This window comes from Eupeodes corollae, chromosome 1 (genome assembly GCF_945859685.1).
Source record: "Eupeodes corollae chromosome 1, idEupCoro1.1, whole genome shotgun sequence".
In the NCBI taxonomy this organism is placed as follows: Eukaryota; Metazoa; Arthropoda; class Insecta; order Diptera; family Syrphidae; genus Eupeodes; species Eupeodes corollae.
In genome coordinates, this window is record NC_079147.1 from 120,992,561 (window position 1) to 121,013,504 (window position 20,944).

The 20,944-nt window shown below is 35.7% G+C and overlaps 2 protein-coding genes across 6 annotated transcripts in view; one reads left to right on the forward strand and one right to left on the reverse strand.

Annotated features, from left to right (window-relative positions):
* Nucleotides 1-16,316, reverse strand: part of LOC129943382 (probable serine/threonine-protein kinase clkA) — a gene marked incomplete at its 5' end in the record, with an annotated part of 86,297 nt that extends 69,981 nt beyond the window's left edge. The window contains one exon of the mRNA XM_056052788.1: nucleotides 16,230-16,316. Within this exon, the coding sequence (XP_055908763.1) occupies nucleotides 16,230-16,316 (87 nt within the window). The remainder of the gene's footprint in view (nucleotides 1-16,229) is intronic.
* The window catches only part of LOC129942843 (homeobox protein prospero), a 238,951-nt gene that overhangs the window by 16,036 nt on the left and 201,971 nt on the right, over nucleotides 1-20,944 (forward strand). The gene's annotated exons all lie outside the window — the stretch shown is intronic.

Consider the following 20,944-nt stretch of genomic DNA (forward strand, 5'->3'; position numbering starts at 1 on the left):
TTATTTGTCATCCATTATAGCACCAACACAAAAATTACATCGGTGCGTACTTTATTTTGTCCTGTACTGTAGGTAATTTTCCGAATTTGTTGTTTTACAAGTTTTTATTCATTAAAATGTTGAGTGAATTCAGGGTGGACTTTAGTAACATTCGTGGTTTAAGAAAGAATTCCTATGCCACATATGTCCACATTGCATCAAACAAGCCAGCTGTTTTGGCATTGAGTGAAACTCAAATAGGTGAAGATGCCGATCGTTCGGAATTCAATCTAAATGGGTATAACTTAGTGCCATTATTTTTTCCTCATCATGGACTAGCCGTATATATAAGAAATGATGTTGCATACCAACTCCAGCCACAATATGGTTTGTGCACTAACACAAACTTTAACTTCATGTGGTTAAAATTCACGGTAAATAAACACATCATCCACACTTGTTTTTTATATCGAAGTCCAAATCTGGACAGAAATTCAACTTTTAACGAATTTGATGCTCTGTCTGACTCCATTCAAAGAATTGTTGCCCATTATCCTCACACTGAAATTGTCATTGCGGGCGATTTCAATGTACACAATTCTTCTTGGCTTCGTTATTCTGGTCAGTCAACCCCGGAAGGAAGGTATGTTGAGATCTTTGCTGAGTTAAATCAATTAACCCAGCTTGTCGATGAGCCAACTCGAATCCCTGACGTTGCAGGTCAATCCGCCAACACCCTAGAATTGTTTCTTACCTCTGACCCTAATAAATACACAATTAGTGTATTACCGCCTCTAGGCACATCAGACCATTGTATCATATCTGCAAAATTCTCATTTCGAAAAAACCCAGTTAAAGAAAAAACTCCTATGAGAACCGTTTGGCAATATGAGAAAGCCAACTGGGACGGTCTCAATGAATTCTTCAGGAACTTTAACTGGTCACTATGCTTCCTCGATAGTGACGTGGATTCCAGCGCAGATATGGTTACAAATTTAATTCTTTGTGGAATGAGAAATTTTATCCCCGAACAGGGTAATCAAATCTATCAAACCCAAAGAGAACTCATGGTTTGATTCGAGCTGTAAAGAGGTTATTAGGATCAGAGATGTAAGTTTCCGTTGTTACAAAGCCAACCCGACTGAGGAAAACCGGAATAAGTTTAAGCAAGCTAGAAAGACCTGTAATGGTCATATTCGACGAACCAAATTTTTGCATGATCAGAAATTAAGGCAAAAAATACTACAATGTCCCAAAGGTAGTTCTGGTCATTTGTAAAAAACGTACGAAACACCACGTCATCTCCGGTTCCAACGCTCGTCCACAATGACACTCCCTATGTAAGCTCGATTGATAAAGCCAATTTGCTTGCAGCACATTTTGCTGTTAATTCGACGCTACCGGATAGTGTCATGAGTCCTCCTGTTCTTGAGAGCGTAAATGATTCTATGGGACGAATCTTCTTTCGCACTCGTGCAGTCGAAAGAGTACTGAAAGACCTTGACATACACAAATCCGCTGGCCCGGATAGTATTCCCCCTATTGTTCTGAAGAGGTGTTCTTCAACGCTGGCAAAACCACTGCGTAAGCTTTTCCATCTGTCCTATTCTACAGGTCTCTTCCCGAGTGGATGGAAAACTGCATTTGTCCAGCCTGTCCCTAAAAAAGGCGAATCCTCCTCTCCCTCAAACTATCGTCCAATTGCACTTACGTCCCTTCTTTCCAAGGTCATGGAAACGCTGATTAATTTTCAGCTTAAGAAATATCTTGAAGAACGGAAGCTTCTTAATGACCGACAGTATGGCTTTCGTAGCAATAGGTCCACTGGTGATCTCATGGTTCATCTCACCGAACAGTGGAACAAATCTTTACATCGTTTTGGAGAAAGTAAGATTATTGCACTTGATATTTCAAAAGCATTTGATAGAGTTTGGCACCAAGCTCTCTTATCGAAAATGCGTGCTTTTGGTATTGATGAATCTCTTCTTCGTTGGATTAGAAATTACCTTTCTAACCGTTCAATACAAGTTGTATTGGATGGTTTCATGTCTGAAATTCATAAAATAAATGCTGGTCTACCCCAGGGCTCCGTTTTGTCTCCGACTCTCTTCCTTATATTCATAAACGATCTCTTGTCTGTCACTTCTAATCCATTAAACTGTTTCGCCGACGACAGTACCCTCAGCTTTTCATATTCGTTTCTAGATTCACATCCTTGTCCTTCGAATGTGGAATTTCAACTTCAGCGTATGATAAGCTCATTAAATTCTGATCTTGACAGCATTGTCCAATGGGGAATCAAAAACCGTGTAGAATTTAATGCTTCCAAAACTCAATGCTGTCTCCTGTCGTTAAAGCGTAACCCACCCCCGATGCCGCTATCCATGAGCGGCACTTGCATCCAGGAAACTAATCAACTTTCAGTACTTGGCATGAATATCACAGATCACCTCTTATGGAATGATCACATATTCGATATCGCCAAAAATGCTGCCAGATGCTTAGGATTTCTCCGAAGATGCAAGAAATTTGTCACCCCTTCTGATCTGGCTATAATCTACAAAGCTTTTATCCGTCCAAAGCTTGAATATAATTCGCATATCTGGGCAGGTGCCCCCAAAACAAATTTAAATCTCTTGGATAGAATTAAAAAAAGGGCTTTAAAAATGATAGGCGACAGAACTATAATCGAAACATTTACATCGCTAGAACACCGTCGCAATGTTTCATGCCTTTCGTTATTTTATAGATATTTTTACAAAAAATGTTCTTTCGAATTAGCCAGTTGCATTCCACCCCTTAAACAATTCAGCCGTAATACTCGCACTTCTAGGAATGCTCATCAGTTTACCCTTGAGCTCAACTTCGGGCGTACTGTTAAGAGATTCTTTCTTAAATCGCACATCGAGAATGTGGAATGCTTTGGCCAACTCTGTTTTTCCCTCCCATTTTGATGTTCAGAACTTTAAGACCAATGTGCACCGGTATCTCCTCTTAAATCCTTCCCTATTTTCCTAACGCTCGCACTGTGTTTAAATATTAACATATAAAGGGTATTAATAACCCCTTGAGTGCTTGTGAATACAAAAAAAAAAAAAAAAAAAAAAAATTACATGGCATACATAGGTACACAGTCAACTACATATACTTGTTTTAAACCGTTTCTTGATCTTTTTTTTTTCAAAAAACTATGTTGCCTAAACAAATGGAAACACTACCCTAATAATAAAAATCTTAAAAACTTGAATTAAATAAACAAGTGAAAGAAAAAAATCATGTAAAGAATCTTATTATTCGAATAAATTTTAAAATTGTAGAGGCAAGATGAAGAATGAATAAAAAGTTGTAAGCTGTATTCTTATCAAATGAAAATGAAAAAATTAGTAAAATTGAAATCGAAGTTAAATTAAACTCAAAACCATAAGAAATTGCAAATCAATTTAATAAGTTTTTTGCGTCAAAATCTTCTCTTCCATAAAATGATTGCAGTTGTAATTTTTATGTGGATCTTGTTGATGACTAATTTCAAACAAATAGTTTTGTTTTCAATGAGTTTACGGCACTTGAAATCCATAAACAAATTTTGTCCCTAGGTAATAAGAAATCATGAACTTCTGATAGCACTACTAACGGCCTTCTCAAACACATTTCTTTGTTTGTCGTTGATGTGTTAAGTTATTTTTTTAATCGTAGGGTACACTGTTTAATTACGCCTTCATCTTTGAAAACCGCTGATGTTCTTCCATTGTTCTAAAAGGGTAATCGAAGATTATTGACTCAGTATAGGCCTATCTCATTACTTCATACACTCTGCAAAGTATTTAAAAAGCTAATAAAAAAGCGTATTATAATATAATATTATGTTTTTTAAATAAAAACAAATTTTTTAGTAACGATCAGTTAGGGTTTCGTGAAGGAAGATCAACTGAGAATGGAATTTTAAGGCTTTGTTGTGAAATCTATGACAGTTTTAATAGTATTTCCAATTGTTTAACTCTGTTCATAGATATGACTAAAGTTTTTGATATGGTCAATCACAGAATACATTTGAGTAAACTTTACAAAGCGGGATTCAGAGGCGAAATTTATAATTGGTTTTTATCATATCTCTCAGATAGAAGTCAACGAGTAAAGCTTGATGGGGAATTAAGCAGTAGATGGAGTTGAAGTTTCAAATATCTGGGAGTAAAATACTTTCAATGGTTTACTACGGACTCGAAATCACAATATGTCATACCATCTTGGGGTGGGACTTTTAATACCACAGCAGAAAAGCAAATGATTAGGATTATATGCAAAGGTCATAGATTAACTCCCAGTTGGCCTTTTTTTGTAGTCTTTAGATTCTTCAAATAAACTTCTTTAAGGTCCTTTAAATGTTCTTTTTACGAAGTGGTTAAAGCTCAATCCTCCGGAGTTCAATTTTGTGTAATTAGTTCATTTACTCCTTGTATATTTTTTTTTATTTGCATTTATCTTGCATTTTCTTTATTTTCACTTTTATCCCCACACACATTCTAATAAATGTTTAATTATCTAAGAAGGATCGTTTGCCTCTAGTCACTTTCGTGCTACAAAATGATGCCTGGGGTGGAATCGGCTAAGGTGATTGTTGATAAATGACAATCAAAATGATCGAATTTGATCTACATAAGGTGATAGTCAAATTGATACCTAAAAAGCTATCACAAAAAAATGTATTAGTCGTTTTCAAACAAATTTTATTCAAAATCAGCCAATTTGAAACTTTTATTTAGATATTTTATAAGAATCAATTTAAAATTTCACCAAGGCAACAACGAGTTTTGACAATTTGAATCTGAAATTGTTCAATAAAATTGAATTAAGTTGAATCATCTTGCACAGACGGAATGAAAGTGATAGTCAATTTGACTATCAAAAAATTGATAGTCAACAATCACCTTATCCGATTCCACCCCTGTTATTTATTTTTCCTGCTCAAAAATATTTAATTGAAATTCTTTTAATGTTTGAATTACATGAATCATTAATCATTGGTTGTGAACTGCGATAAAGTAAAGACTGTATTTAAAAAGTAATAATTGAGTTAAAAGTATTAATTGAAAGTGTTCAATAAATAAGTTTGGAACAATTTAAATAAAGTAAAATTGTGTTTTATTTTATTGCGTTTTGGTTTAAGGAAGTGGTATAGTTTAATTAAGAAGAACCTGTTAATGTTTAGTAAAAAAATACTGTAACAATTACATAAATTAAATAAATAAGATGGCGCAACAGCCCCTGAAGAACCAGGCCTAGTGACTTACAACTCTCAACCATTTTCGTGTGCGAGTAATGTTGTCAGAGATGGTAGGGACCTACAGTTTATATGTTGAATCCGAACGGTTAATTTGAGAAAGCACTTTCCATGACAAGAATTAATCTTGGAATATTTGTCAATTCCTCGCAACTGCGGTACTGCCTACCCCTAAAAAAAGTTAGGTGGCACAGGCAGAGATTGAACCCAAGACCCCTTGCATGACAATCCAGCGCACTTTTTTTTAATTAATTTTTATTAGTTCAATCTTAAACTTTTCGCTAGACAAAAATTCATCAAACAAGCCTAATTAACCATAACTTACAACTAACTTACTGGTCCCATGCGGACATTCAAAGTTAAACTATAACACATAATATTAACGCCTTTCGGGCCTTAAATCTATTTTACTTCAATTTAAATTTTATTTATTTTTTTATTTATTAGAAAATTTGAAAAAAAACTAATATTTTTTACTTTTATTTTTACTTAAAACTACTTAAAATAAGCTCCTTACTATAAAACTTTAAGCTAACTTAAACTACCTACCCCACCTATGAACTACTTAAAACAAGAACAGCCACAGCAGCAAATCTAACTATTTAACATTTTTGTTTTTTATATTTTTGCCTCTTTTTTTTTCTTTTTATTCTTATTATTTATTTTATTACATGTTTTTTTTTATTTTTATTTTTTGTTTTGTATTTCTTTTTGTGTCACCATGCCTATTCTACTTAAAACTTAACCCTAAAACAATAAAACAAGTATGCCAGCCGGCCAAGGCAGTGCCGATTGAAGCCACCAAAACGAGTTCTCCTGCTTCACAATATCAGTTCGGTCCCGTTCGGACACAGCCCTACTGAACCAAAGGAGCTCTGCTCCGCCTTTTTCCATGACGTCCCGATTGTACAGGAGTCGCCTATCCATGGTTAGTCGACTGAAGTGGAAGAGTAGCGGAACTGCCAATCTTTCCTGTATCAGACCGCATCTATCTAAAAAGAGGAATGCCTATTTTGCAATTAAGTCGCTCAAGCTCATTCTGGTCATTCGGATAGAACGCCCCGAAAATTAAATTGTTGGTCGAAGTCATAGCTCATGCAATGTGACCTCGAATGAGTTTTATCACGAAATTTTCAATTCTGTTGATTGGAGCCCCGTTATATAGGACCTCGTTGGAATAGGAATGCACTTAAGAAGATTCGGCTGTTCGATATAAACCGGTACAGCGTCGTAAACACTGCCGCTCGAACACCCGAAACTTCTCCATCTGGGAAGGAGCAACGTTGAACCACAAGGGACAACCATAAACGATCATCAGCAGTATGACTGCTATGCCAAGCCGACTGCTGGAAAACAGCCATTTCGTCAGAGCAATGGCTCCTCTGGCCCTGGTCAGTGCAGCATTTATATGTCTGTCGAAATATAAATACTGATCTAATCAGATGCCGAATTCACCGCTCCCTGTTGAAGACCATTTTTAATTTAGAATGTTATGGTAGAAGTTACATTCGCACTTTTTACAACAAGCTTTCTACCGTTGAGGATATCATAAAGTATTTACAACAATGGCTTGCTTATGCCATACGGTGTCAAAGGCCTTTTCCAGCTGTGCATTGTTGTTTTGATTGTCGTTGGATATCAGAAACGAGTTAAGACGAAGCATGAATTGTGTCATGACCCGCCTTGAACCCGAACTGTTTATCCGGAATTATTTTGTTGTCCGCAGCCCACTTAGTCAGAGCCCTATTGAAGATTTTTTCGAAAACATTGCTGATGCTCAGAAGAAGACTTATCGACCGAAGATTTGACGGGTTGGAGTTTTCCATTCCCTTTTTCGGGAGAGGATGAACAACAGCGGTCTTCCAATGCACTGGATAATATGCATTATTCAGAGCATTATTGAAGAGAGTGTTGCATAAATGTCAATTGCCTCCATCGGTAAATGTCTTAGGACAACGACCTGCTGACTTTTTATTTTTTATTGAATTGAAGATGAGCTGGAGCTCAACCTTCGTCACTAACAAGGGACTTGGTCCCGTTTGCTCGGCGATAATGGCATTTGCCAAGGAATCGTCACTGAACCGCATGAAACTGCGGTTCTCAGATCGCCATTGTGTCATATCATTTCGAAGGTAAAAGTGATTAAGTAGGGCTCTGTTTTCCAGGTCGTAAGGCGAATGCTAACATTCACCTTGTACAATTGCTGGAAGGCAGCTCCCACCGCGTCCACTTTTTCCTTCGGAACTTCAATTATATTAAAGTCATCGTCAAAGATGGCTTTTTCTGGATCTATTTGCGCTGACCTAAGAACGTCTCTGTTCTCTTCAGTTCCTTGGAGTTTAAGACATGGAAGGTGATTATCGTTTTTATCCTGAATACCTTGTTGATTTTGAGGAACACTCTAGGGTTACTGGAATTAACTGACCGGATCTTAAGTTTATTAATGTAGTTCTACTTAATCAACAGATTCACATGTTTTATTGACGACTTCAGTGTTATGTTAGACGAGGAAGTCCTAGTTCTCGAAGGAACAAAATTAGTTTCTTAGCTTTAATCTAAAGCCGCTTATTTTTCCGAACATCGAGATGCATGATATATAGGTTTTAAATTACAACTAGTTCTTTACAAAATTAATTTTCATACACAGATATTATTAGCCTTCTTCTTTATTTATTTATTTTATTTATGACCTACAATATATTACCCCACCTGACGTAGGAATTAAATGACCACTTGACAAAAATATGCTTTTGGTTATATTTCCTCAAAGGCATTCCGAATGCTCAGTCAATGTGATGCATATATAATTGCAGTCATAAATAAAATCAATATTCAATTGCATTTGGTGCATAGCGACCGACTATGACTATGTGTAACATGATCAGTTCAATGCACGATGGTGACGGCTGATCATTTTCAACACAATCCAATGTAGGTCGATATGCGTCGAGTTCATGAATGTTTACATTTCATATATTATTGTTATTGTTTATTGTTTTATTTTGGTTTTAAGTGTTACACACAACACCCTCACCCTTAAAAACAAATGACATTTTTTTGGATCTTTAAATGAAAAAAAAAAATATTTTGACAGTATGTTTTTTTTTTTAATTGAAGGTTAAATGAATTTTTGGTAAAGAAAAGAATTTATAATTACATACATATGTAGTTTCTTTTTGTTTTCATTTATTTCTGACTCTTATTAAATTAGTGTTATGTACTTCTTTATTTTCTTTTTTAGTGTTATGTACTTCTTTATTTTCTTTTTCAGTTTTTAAAATGCTATTTGGACCTTTTTGTTCAATTATTTTATAAGGACCTTTAAAGTGTTTATCTAGTTTCTTTTTATTTCCGACTTTTATATAAAAATAATTTCCTATTTCAAAGTTTGATTTATTTACATTAGATTGATTATTACATACTTCATTCTTAATTCGTGAAGTATGGGAAGAGGTAAGGGTCTAACCAAGTAGGAAATAGGCCAAATTGTTCAGGTTATATAGAAGGAATATCATAAACGACACCAAAAACTTACGAAAAAACACTATTCATGTGACTTATTCCACATTTGCGTTATTTTCAAAAATTCTAAGGGTTTCATCTGAGTTCATCTTTAGTCTACGTTCTACTTACTTATTTAAGGTGGCGCTTCAGTCCGGGGCGGACCTGGGCCTCAACCAACATGCGTCTACAGCCAGCTCGGTCCCTAGCTAGCTGTCTCCAGTTTCGCACGCCAAGTTGGTTGAGGTCCCCTCCCACCTGGGTGCGCCACCTGAGTCGCGGTCTTCCTCTACTGTGCCATCCCTCGGGATTGGACTCGAAGACCTTCCGGGCTCCATCCGCTCTACATGACTTAGCAATCTAAGCCGTTGGACTTTAATTCTGCTAACTAGGTCAGTGTCGCTGTACAACCCGTACAGTTCGTCGTTATATCTTCTCCTCCATTTTCCATCTATGCGTACGGGACCAAAAATCACCCGAAGAATTTTTCTCTTGAAGCACCCTTAGACATTCTCATCTTTCTCTGACAGGGTCCAGGACGCAGCGCCATAAATGAGAACCGGGATGATGAGTGTCTTATAGATGGTGGTTTTAGATGCTCGAGAGGGGACTTTACTTCTCAATTGTCTTCCAAGTCCAAAAAAGCAGCGATTTCCAATCAGCGTATCCGAGTAATTGGATTTACCTTTTTAAAATTGTGCCTCTAGTGTTGACGGTTAAGTTTTGCACAATTCTTTCCAGAACGATGTTGAAGAAGTCGCATGACAGTGCATCGCCTTGTCTAAAACCTTGTTTGACATCAAATGCATCGGTGAGATCTTTTCCGACCTTGATAGAGCAGCGTGCATTCTCCATTGTCATTCTGCCAAGATTCCAAGATCTGCCGTAGTGTGAATATTTGGTCGATAGTGGACTTTCCTGGTCTGAAGCCACACTGATAATGACCAATCAGGTTGTTGACGAATGGCTTCAGACGTTCACATAATATGCCAGAGAGGATCTTATACGCAATGTTTAGGAGACTAATGCCTCTGTATTTGGCGCAGTTTAGAGGGTCTCCTTTCTTATGTATTGGGCACACTATGCTGAGATTTCACTCATCGGGCATGCTTTCTTCCGACCATATTTTGCAGATGAGTTGGTGCATGCTTCGTACCAAGTCATCGCCTGGTGCTTTGAATGGTTCGGTAGTGATGCCGTCAGCTCCAGCAGCTTTGTTTGACTTAAGTTTAGATATAGCTATCTTCACTTCGTCAAGGTCGGGTAGGCGAAATTTTTGATCTGCGTCGCCGAGTTTGAGTGGTTCTATCTCCCTTACAGAAGAATTCGGTTCGTCATCACCGTTATATAATTTGGTGAAGTGATCTTTCCATATTCTCAGCATCGACTGCGGTTCTACTACGATGTTCCCCTGATCATCTTTACAGGCTTTGGTTCGTGGCTGGTATTCTTGGTAGGTTTTTTTACCTTTTGGTAAAATTTACAAACCTCATTCCTGTTGTGACATCCCTCTATCTCCTCGATAGCGCGCTTCTCATTCTCTCTTTTTTTCCATCTAAGAAGCCGGTGTTCCTCTCTCCTCTTCTGCGCTTAGAGCTCGCGAGCTGCTCTAGTCCTTTCGTGCAGCGCCGTTTTGTATGCCTCTTGTTTCGCTGCGTGCTCTTGCCGGCATTCTTCGTCAAACCAGGGGTTTCGCTGTGGTGGCCGTGTGAAACCTAGCAATTCAGAGGTGACATCTCGGATGGCTGCAAAGCAATGTTGCCACTGGTTTTCAATGCTTAATTTAGGAAGCATAGGACTCCTAAAGAGGTTATTAGAGACTCGATCGGAAATGAACATGGCAGTCTCTTGTGATTGTAGCCGTCTAACGTCGAATCTTCTCACAGTACTTCCTTGTTTTGGCTTGGATTGGGATATCCGTAGCCGTACCTTGGCTACAACGAAGTAGTGGTCCGAGTCAATGTTGGCCTCTCGGAATGTTCGGATATCCTGGATACTGGAGAAGTGTCGTGCGTCGATTGCAATGTGGTCAATCTGGTTGACGGTTGATTGATCAGGAGATTTCCATGTCCCCTTGTGGATATTAAGATGCGTGAACTGCGTACTAGCTACCAGAACGTCTCGCCCCCAGCGAAATCGACTAGCCTGAATCCGTTGTGGGAGGTGGTGTCGTGCAGGCTGTATCTCCCGATTATGCCACCAAAGATGTCTTCTCTTCCTAGCTTGGCATTAAAATCTCCTAAGACAATTTTAATGTCATAGCCAGGGCACTGCTCATATGTTTTGGTGTCTTCATCTTTCTCCTCTGTTGGGACAGGCGCATATTAGGCTTATGTTGGTGAATTTAGCCTTGATGCGGATAGTCGTGATGCGCTCGCTCACACTGTTGAAACATAAGACTTTTTGCCTGAGCCTAGTTCCAACAACAAATCCACACCCAAATAGACGCTGTTTTTGTTCTCGGTAGCAGTCGCCGTAGTAGATATTAGTATTTGTGTTTGTATTTGTATTTGTATTTGTATTTGTATTTGTATTTGTATTTATTTCATCAAGCAGAGTACAACTCTTACAGACTAATATGTATACTTATAATGTAATATGTTAATAGTAGAATAATATAAATAATAATTAAAAAAATAAATAAATAAATAACAATTAGTTTAAGATAATACTATTCCAAAACGAGAAACATTTTTAACGATTAAATAATAAAGTCATTTTTAGGTCTTTCATATACATCTCTTGAACAATTTGCAAAAATATCTATAAGGCCTATCACAGAATTTGTTTCTCTTATACAACGTGCAAATTTTTCGTTCATACTATAATTTCTTCTAAAGAAGTTCTCCCGTAAATGAAAATTTACACGTACAATTCGGCAAGGAAAAAAGAAATTAATGCCCTCCAATAATTGAGGACAATTAGTACGATTATTAATTAAGTCGTTGATAAGCATTATACAAAAGTACTTTCTTCTAAGATCAAGTGCTTGAACATTAAAAAGCAGACATCTAGTAGCATAAGAGGGAACTTCAATAGACCAGTTCAATTTGAAAAATAAAAGTCTAGTAAATCTTCTTTGAACACCTTCCAGTCTTAAAGGGTGGATTTCATAATAAGGGTTCCAAATAATGCAGCAATAATCAAGAACTGGCCTAACTGAAGCCACACTGATAATAACCAATCAGGTTGTTGACGAATGGCTTCAGACGTTCACATAATATGCCAGAGAGGATCTTATACGCAATGTTAAGGAGACTAATGCCTCTGTATTTGGCGCAGTTTAGAGGGTCTCCTTTCTTATGTATTGGGCACACTATGCTGAGATTTCACTCATCGGGCATGCTTTCTTCCGACCATATTTTGCAGATGAGTTGGTGCATGCTTCGTACCAAGTCATCGCCTGGTGCTTTGAATGGTTCGGTAGTGATGCCGTCGGCTCCAGCAGCTTTGTTTGACGTAAGTTTAGATATAGCTATCTTCACTTCGTCAAGGTCGGGTAGGCGACATTTTTGATCTGCGTCGCCGAGTTTGAGTGGTTCTATCTCCCTTACAGAAGAATTCGGTTCGTCATCACCGTTATATAATTTGGTGAAGTGATCTTTCCATATTCTTAGCATCGACTGCGGTTCTACTACGATGTTCCCCTGATCATCTATACAGGCTTCGGTTCGTGGCTGGTATTCTTGGTAGGTTTTTTTACCTTTTGGTAAAATTTACAAACCTCATTCCTGTTGTGACATCCCTCTATCTCCTCGATAGCGCGCTTCTCATGCTCTCTTTTTTTCCATCTAAGAAGCCGGTGTTCCTCTCTCCTCTTCTGCGCTTAGAGCTCGCGAGCTGCTCTAGTCCTTTCGTGCAGCGCCGTTTTGTATGCCTCTTGTTTCGCTGCGTGCTCTTGCCGGCATTCGTCGTCAAACCAGGGGTTTCGCTGTGGTGGCCGTGTGAAACCTAGCAATTCAGAGGTGACATCTCGGATGGCTGCAAGGCAATGTTGCCACTGGTTTTCAATGCTTAATTTAGGAAGCATAGGACTCCTTAAGAGGTTATTAGAGACTCGATCGGAAATGGACATGGCAGTCTCTTGTGATTGTAGCCGTCTAACGTCGAATCTTCTCACAGTTCTTCCTTGTTTTGGCTTGGATTGGGATATCCGTAGCCGTACCTTGGCTACAACGAAGTAGTGGTCCGAGTCAATGTTGGCCTCTCGGAATGTTCGGATATCCTGGATACTGGAGAAGTGTCGTGCGTCGATTGCAATGTGGTCAATCTGGTTGACGGTTGATTGATCAGGAGATTTCCATGTCCCCTTGTGGATATTAAGATGCGTGAACTGCGTACTAGCTACCAGAACGTCTCGCCCCGCAGCGAAATCGACTAGCCTGAATCCGTTGTGGGAGGTGGTGTCGTGCAGGCTGTATCTCCCGATTATGCCACCAAAGATGTCTTCTCTTCCTAGCTTGGCATTAAAATCTCCTAAGACAATTTTAATGTCATAGCCAGGGCACTGCTCATATGTTTTGGTGTCTTCATCTTTCTCCTCTGTTGGGGCAGGCGCTTATTAGGCTTATGTTGGTGAATTTAGCCTTGATGCGGATAGTCGTGATGCGCTTGCTCACACTGTTGAAACATAAGACTTTTTGCCTGAGCCTAGTTCCAACAACAAATCCACACCCAAATAGACGCTGTCTTTGTTCTCGGTAGCAGTCACCGTAGTAGATATTAGTATTTGTGTTTGTATTTGTATTTGTATTTGTATTTATTTCATCAAGCAGAGTACAACTCTTACAGACTAATATGTATACTTATAATGTAATATGTTAATAGTAGAATAATATAAATAATAATTAAAAAAATAAATAAATAAATAACAATTAGTTTTAGATAATACTATTCCAAAACGAGAAACATTTTTAACGATTAAATAATAAAGTCATTTTCAGGTCTATCATATACATCTCTTGAACAATTTTCAAAAATATCTATAAGGCCTATCACAGAATTTGTTTCTCTTATACAACGTGCAAATTTTTCGTTCATACTATAATTTCTTCTAAAGAAGTTCTCCCGTAAATGAAAATTTACACGTACAATTCGGCAAGGAAAAAAGAAATTAATGCCCTCCAATAATTGAGAACAATTAGTAAGATTATTAATTAAGTCGTTGATAAAAAAAAATAAATAAATTGGGTGGCGCGACAGTCCGTTGAGAACCAAGGCCTAGTGACTTACAACTCTCAACCATTCCTGTGTGCGAGTAATGTTGTCAGGAATGGAGGGGACCTACAGTTTATATGCCGACTCCGAACGGCTAATTTTGAGAAAGCACTTTTTCATGACAATAGTTACTCTTGGAGAATTTGTCAATTCCTCGCAAGAGGCAGTACCCGTGAAAAGACTTTGGATGGCATAGGCAGGGATCGAACCCAAGACCTCTGGCATGACAGTCCAACGCACTAACCATCATGCCACGGGTACCACAAAAAGTCGTTCATAAGCATTATACAAAAGTACTTTCTTCTAAGATCAAGTGCTTGAACATTAAAAAGCAGACATCTAGTAGCATAAGAGGGAACTTCAATAGACCAGTTCAATTTGAAAAATAAAAGTCTAGTAAATCTTCTTTGAACACCTTCCAGTCTTAAAGGGTGGATTTCATAATAAGGGTTCCAAATAATGCAGCAATAATCAAGAACTGGCCTAACTAGCGAAACGTATAATATTTTCAATGTGAAAGGATCCTTTGAGTTTCTTCGTAAGAATCCAATCATTTTGTTTGCCTTCTTAACAACATAATCAATGTGACTCGAAAAAGAAAAACGTTCATCCAAAATAACTCCAAGATCTTGCTTAACAAATACTCTTTCAAGGACTAAATTGTTAATGGTGTTATTGAAAATGATGGGTGACATTTTTCGATGACAAGTGAAACTTTGACATTTTCCAACATTCAGAAACAATTTATTATCATCACACCATTTTGCCAGCTTGTGAAGATCTTCCTGAAGAAGAAGGCAGTCATTTAAAAATTTAATAGACCGATATACTTTGACGTCATCAGCATACATCAGAATTTGTGAAAATTTAAAATTGGAGGGAATGTCATTAATGAAAAGGATGAAAATCAACGGTCCAATATGGCTTTCTTGAGGAACCCCTGAAGTAACAGAAATTTGTTTGGATAAATGTGTTCTAATTTTAACATGCTGAACACGATTTTTTAAATAAGAAGAAATCCATTTGATAAAGCAAGAATGAAAGCCAAGTTTCGATAGCTTAAAAATCAGGATCTCATGGTTTACCCTATCAAATGCTTTACCAAAATCTGTGAATATGTCTCCTATATCATGTGTCCTATATCAACCACATCAACCGGTGAAAAGGGAGGAAGTTCACATGAATTTTGAATTGAGTAGACAGATTTGAAATAATCAGCAAAAAATTTACATAAAACATTCAATCACTGGAAATGCTTCCAGAATATTCCATACAGTTTGGAAGACCAGTGGTTTTCCTTTTAGTGTTAATAAATTTCCAAAACTGTTTACTATCTGATTTAATTTTAGATTCCACTGATAAAATATAATTGTTATAAAGAAATTCATTTAGACTGTTAAAATCTCTATGGCATTCTAAATAGTTTTGGCGGAGGATAACATTATTTTTATCAAGTTTATGCAATTTATACGCGTTATTTTTTCTGTTTTTAAGGTTTGTAAGCCTTTTATTAAACCATGGTAGTTTTGAGCTAGACCGGGCTGATTTTTTGGGAATGAATAAATCACGAGATTTATTTAAATAACTACAAAATAATTCAAACGCTTGATCTAAGCTTAAACCGACCAAAATCATATTCCGTGGAATTGATAACAAAAAATTGTTTATTTCAACGAAATTTGCACGTTTATAATCGAAAAAAACTCTGTACTATCAGAAGATTCTTTTATATATGTTAAAAATTTACACTCAATAGAAAGGCATAAGTGATGAATTGAATATTGAACAACAGGGAATTCATTCTCTTCGATATAAGCTTCATATTCCTTGCCAATAAAAACTAAGTGTAAAATACGATTAAGACTGTTATTTAAACTATTTACTTGAACTAAATCAAATTGACTGTAAAAGTCTTTAACTTCGGATTCAATTTCGGTGACAACTTTAAACGGCACTAAGTGCTTATCATCATGATGGGGGTGGTCGTACGTAAGGGTTGAAAACGGTAAAAAAAATTTTACCGAGCACGTCAGATTTTCAAAGGGGATGTTAAGTGAACCTAAAGGAATGCTCTTATGTAATAATCTGACGATTAGGATGTGACCCAAACTCGCGGCCATTATTAGAACTTGCAAAAAATCGCCATTTTGAAATGCTCCAGCGCGTCAGATTTGATATATATGGTTCATGTATATACCCTAAACGTGTTGCCTCTTAATCTGACGATTATCTGGAGGGATTCGCCTAATCTGACAATGGAACTATTTTTTTTCTTATTATTATTATTATTATTATTATTATTATTATTATTATTATTATTATTATTATTATTATTATTATTATTGTTATTATTATTATTATTATTATTATTATTATTATTATTATTATTATTATTATTATTATTATTATTATTATTATTATTATTATTATTATTATTATTATTATTATTATTATTATTATTATTATTATTATTATTATTATTATTATTATTATTATTATTATTATTATTATTATTATTATTATTATTATTATTATTATTATTATTATTATTATTATTATTATTATTATTATTATTATTATTATTATTATTATTATTATTATTATTATTATTATTATTATTATTATTATTATTATTATTATTATTATTATTATTATTATTATTATTATTATTATTATTATTATTATTATTATTATTATTATTATTATTATTATTATTATTATTATTATTATTATTATTATTATTATTATTATTATTATTATTATTATTATTATTATTATTATTATTATTATTATTATTATTATTATTATTATTATTATTATTATTATTATTATTATTATTATTATTATTATTATTATTATTATTATTATTATTATTATTATTATTATTATTATTATTATTATTATTATTATTATTATTATTATTATTATTATTATTATTATTATTATTATTATTATTATTATTATTATTATTATTATTATTATTATTATTATTATTATTATTATTATTATTATTATTATTATTATTATTTTTTCCTTGCTTAAGTATTTGAGATAAATTAATTTTTCTGAAATCCAGCTTATTTAAATGCAAAAGAAACTTTGCATGCACCCCATCTTGCATCCATCGCGCCTTTCACCCTCCCCACCTTGTACATACTGCACCTTGGACCCACTCCAAATCCAATAGTGTGCCCAAACAGGGGGGTTTCATGGGGGGGCAGCATGCCTCCATACACACCTCGGTGTGGCGTACACCCAAACTCCCACACACCCCACTGTTGCATACACCCACATTCAGACCTACTATTATTACTATCAAAATAAGACCACTCAAGCAAAAAAAAAAGAATTAAATTAAAATAGTATTTGTGGTTATTTTCAACTTTTTCAAAAACTAAAAGACATAAAATCATCTAGTTTTCAGTTTTTGATCAAAAACAATTAAGAGCAATAAATTTTGAAATAAAAACAATGGTAGATAATCTTGAAGTATTGAAAAATTACACTTTAAACCTTTTTTTTTAACTTTTTGTACTCAAATTTTGAGTTTAAAATTAATTTTTTCAAAAACTACGCATAAGTCTGACTTGAATTAAAAACTGGCTAATAAAACAGAATGTTGGCTTTAAAAAAATGTATAATTCTTAATTGTAAGTATCACCGTTATTTTTAAATTATTTTTTTTCCATTTTAAATAATAATTTTTTTAAATTGCCCCTCCCCTCACTTCGGCTAACGAAAATCGTCAGATTATATAATATTTGTGAACGTTGAATTATTACCTTCAAAATAAAAAAAATTTAGCCACGCTCGATAAAGTCAAGATGACGTTTTTTTTTACAAGTTTGTAACCCGCCTCATTCTTATCGTCAATCGAAAGTTGTCAGATTAGTTGGATATACACTTTTTAGCATATAACTAACTTATTCTACCTTAATCTTACGCGCTCGAGAATTTCAGATGATCAATTTTTTTTTACTAATCTGATCCTTTATCCTTGACGCGTGGCCACATATACGGGGGTAATACTTAGTGGAGGTATTCAATGGGGTAATAGGTACCTACCTGTATATTAATCTGCAGCGCTGTAGTAGATCCCAAAATCCCTTCTTGGGCTCCCCTACTATAGAACATACATTCATTTTTTTAGCGATATATGTAACCATATGTTCCGGTGTTGTTGTTGCCTTAAAACTCGATACATGTAGCCATTTGCGCTTATAAAAAACCTAAAGACCAATATCCCCATCAATATTGCTATTATCACGAGGCTTATCAACAAAAGACACACTGTTTGTATTGTAAACAATAGACTCTTGCAAATCTTTATCTTGTATAGCATTAGCATCTTCTCCATGTACAGATTTGTTGCATTCATTTTTTTCTTCATTCAAATCCATTGCATTATTGCAATCACCATTGACGTCTACATCTTCGACCCCTTTTTCAGCGATAGGAGCAATGATTGGCAAAATATGTGAACATCTTTTCAACATTAGCTTTGCCAGCTGATGGAGAGAGAACAGCAGGTTCGATAGCGTCATTACTCGAATTAACACCAACAGCATTAACTTCACTCTGATTGAGATCAGAGAAAGCAATTTCACTCCAACCACTGCACAATTAGATGCAACTTAAGCTGCAGCATCAACTTTATTAACAATATTAACGAGATGATCAATGATATTCTCTTTGCTCTGAGCGAGTGGAGAGTTTGAGATTGAGAGGGCTTGGAATAAGCACGCCATTGTTGTATATACTTTAAGATATGCTTAACGGTAGAAAGTTTTTTGCAAAAGTGGCAATGTAACTTCTACCACAACATTCTCAATTAAAAATAGTCTTCAACAGGGAGCAGTGAATTCGCCGATTCTCTTCAGCATTTACACCAGCGATCTGATAGGTAGTCTTACAAAGGCGATTGCGTACGCCGAAGATCTGATTGCGTACAGAACGGCCCGAAAGGTTGAGGTTTTTAGAATTCTCTTGCAGCGTGATTTCGACAAGTTTCAGCGATATTGCGTCGACTGGAAACCGAAAATAAATGTCCAGAAGTCAGAGACAATTCTTTTCCGGACTCCGTTGGCTAGGGCCACGAGAGATACTTGTAGGAATTGGCGCAAGATGGTCATCGTTGAACTTCACGGGCAGCCATTAGCGAGCAAAACTGTAGTGAAGTACCTCGGTATCTGGTTAGATCAGTATTTATATTTCGACAGACATATAAATGCTGCACTGACCAGGGCCAGAGGAGCCTTCGCTCTGAGGAAACGGCTGTTTTACAGCAGTCGGCTTAACCCCAGAGTGAAGGTAATTTTCTACATGGCCCTCATACTGCCAATGATCGTTTATGGTTGTCCTGTGTGGTTCAACGTTGCCCCCTTCCCAGAAGGAGAAGTTTCGGGTGTTAGAGAGGCAGTGTTTACGACGCTATACCGGCTTATTTCGAACAGCCGAGTCTTCTTATGTGCATTACTATTCCAACAACGTTGCTCGAATCAACAGAATTGACAATTTCGTGATAAAACTCGTTCGAGGTCACATTGCAAGAGCTATGTCTTCGACCAACAATTTAATTTTCGGGGCGTTCTATCCAAACGACGAGTATTTTCCACCAGAGGCATTTCTCTTTTCAGTTCCGTTAATCTACCACGTCAGACGAAGAACCGTGGATAGGCGACTTCCGTACAATCGGGACGTCATGGTACAAGGCGGAGCAGAGCTCCTTCGGTTCAGTAGGGCTGTGTCCGAACGGGACCGAACTGATAGGGTGAAGCAGGAGAACCAGTTTTGGTGGCTTTAATCGGCACTTGATATTGGGTAGTCGGGATGGGGTTTTAAACCTTGGCCGGCGTACATATTTGTTTTATAGTTTTAGGGTTTAGCTTTAAGTAGAATATGCATGGAGGCACAAGAAAAAATACAAACAAAATTAAAAAAGAAAATAAAAATTTTAAAAAAAACAAAAAAAAACAACAAAAAATGGAATATAAAAGAAAATTTAAAAAAACATACAACAAAAGACAATAAAATATAAAAACAAAAAACGTTAGATTTGCTGCTGTGGTTGTTCTAGTTTTAAGTAGTTTATAGGTAGAATAGGTACTTTAAGTTAGTTTAAAGTTTTATATTAGGGACCTTATTTTAAGTAGTTTTTAAGTAAAAATAAAAAGGATATTGACATAAGTTTTCTAAATTTTCTAATTAGTACAAAAAAACTAAAATTGAATTGAAGTTAAAATAGATCTAAGATCCGAAAGGCATTAGTAGTTAGTGTTATAGTTTAACTTAGAGTGTCCGTATGGTACCATTAAGTTAGTTGTAAGTTATGGATAATTAGGCTAGTTTTATGAATGTTTGTCTAGTTTTAAGATAGGTTTAAGAATGAATTAATAAAAATGAATTAAAAAAAACTGTCATGCAAGGAGTCTGGGTTAAATCCCTGCCTGTGCCACCTTAATTTAAAAAAAAAATAATTTTCGCGGGTACTGCCTCTTGCGATTAATTGACAATTCCTTCAAGAGTAATTCTTGTCATGAAAAAGTGCTTTCTCAAATCAGCCGTTCGGATTCGGCCTAAAATTGTAGGCCCCTTTCATTCCTGACAATAGTACTCGCAGACAGCAATGGTTGCGAATTGTAAGTCACTAGGCCCTGGTTCACAACGAACTGTTGCGCCACACAATTTATTTTTTTGTAATGCATAATTCGATGCATCTGTTGTTGATAATCAAAAGCATTTTGACAACTTTGTGTCCAGCTGAAGATTTGACCTTTCTTTAATAATTGATTCAAAGGTTTTGCAATTTCAGCGAAGTTCTGAATAAAACGTCGGTAATAGTTGCAGAAAGCTACAAATCTTCAAACTTCATCATCATTATCTGGATTTAGGTATTCTTTTATATTAAATGAACTCGGGTCTGTTGTTACTCCTTGTGAAGTTATAAGATGTCCAAGATAAACTACTTCTGGT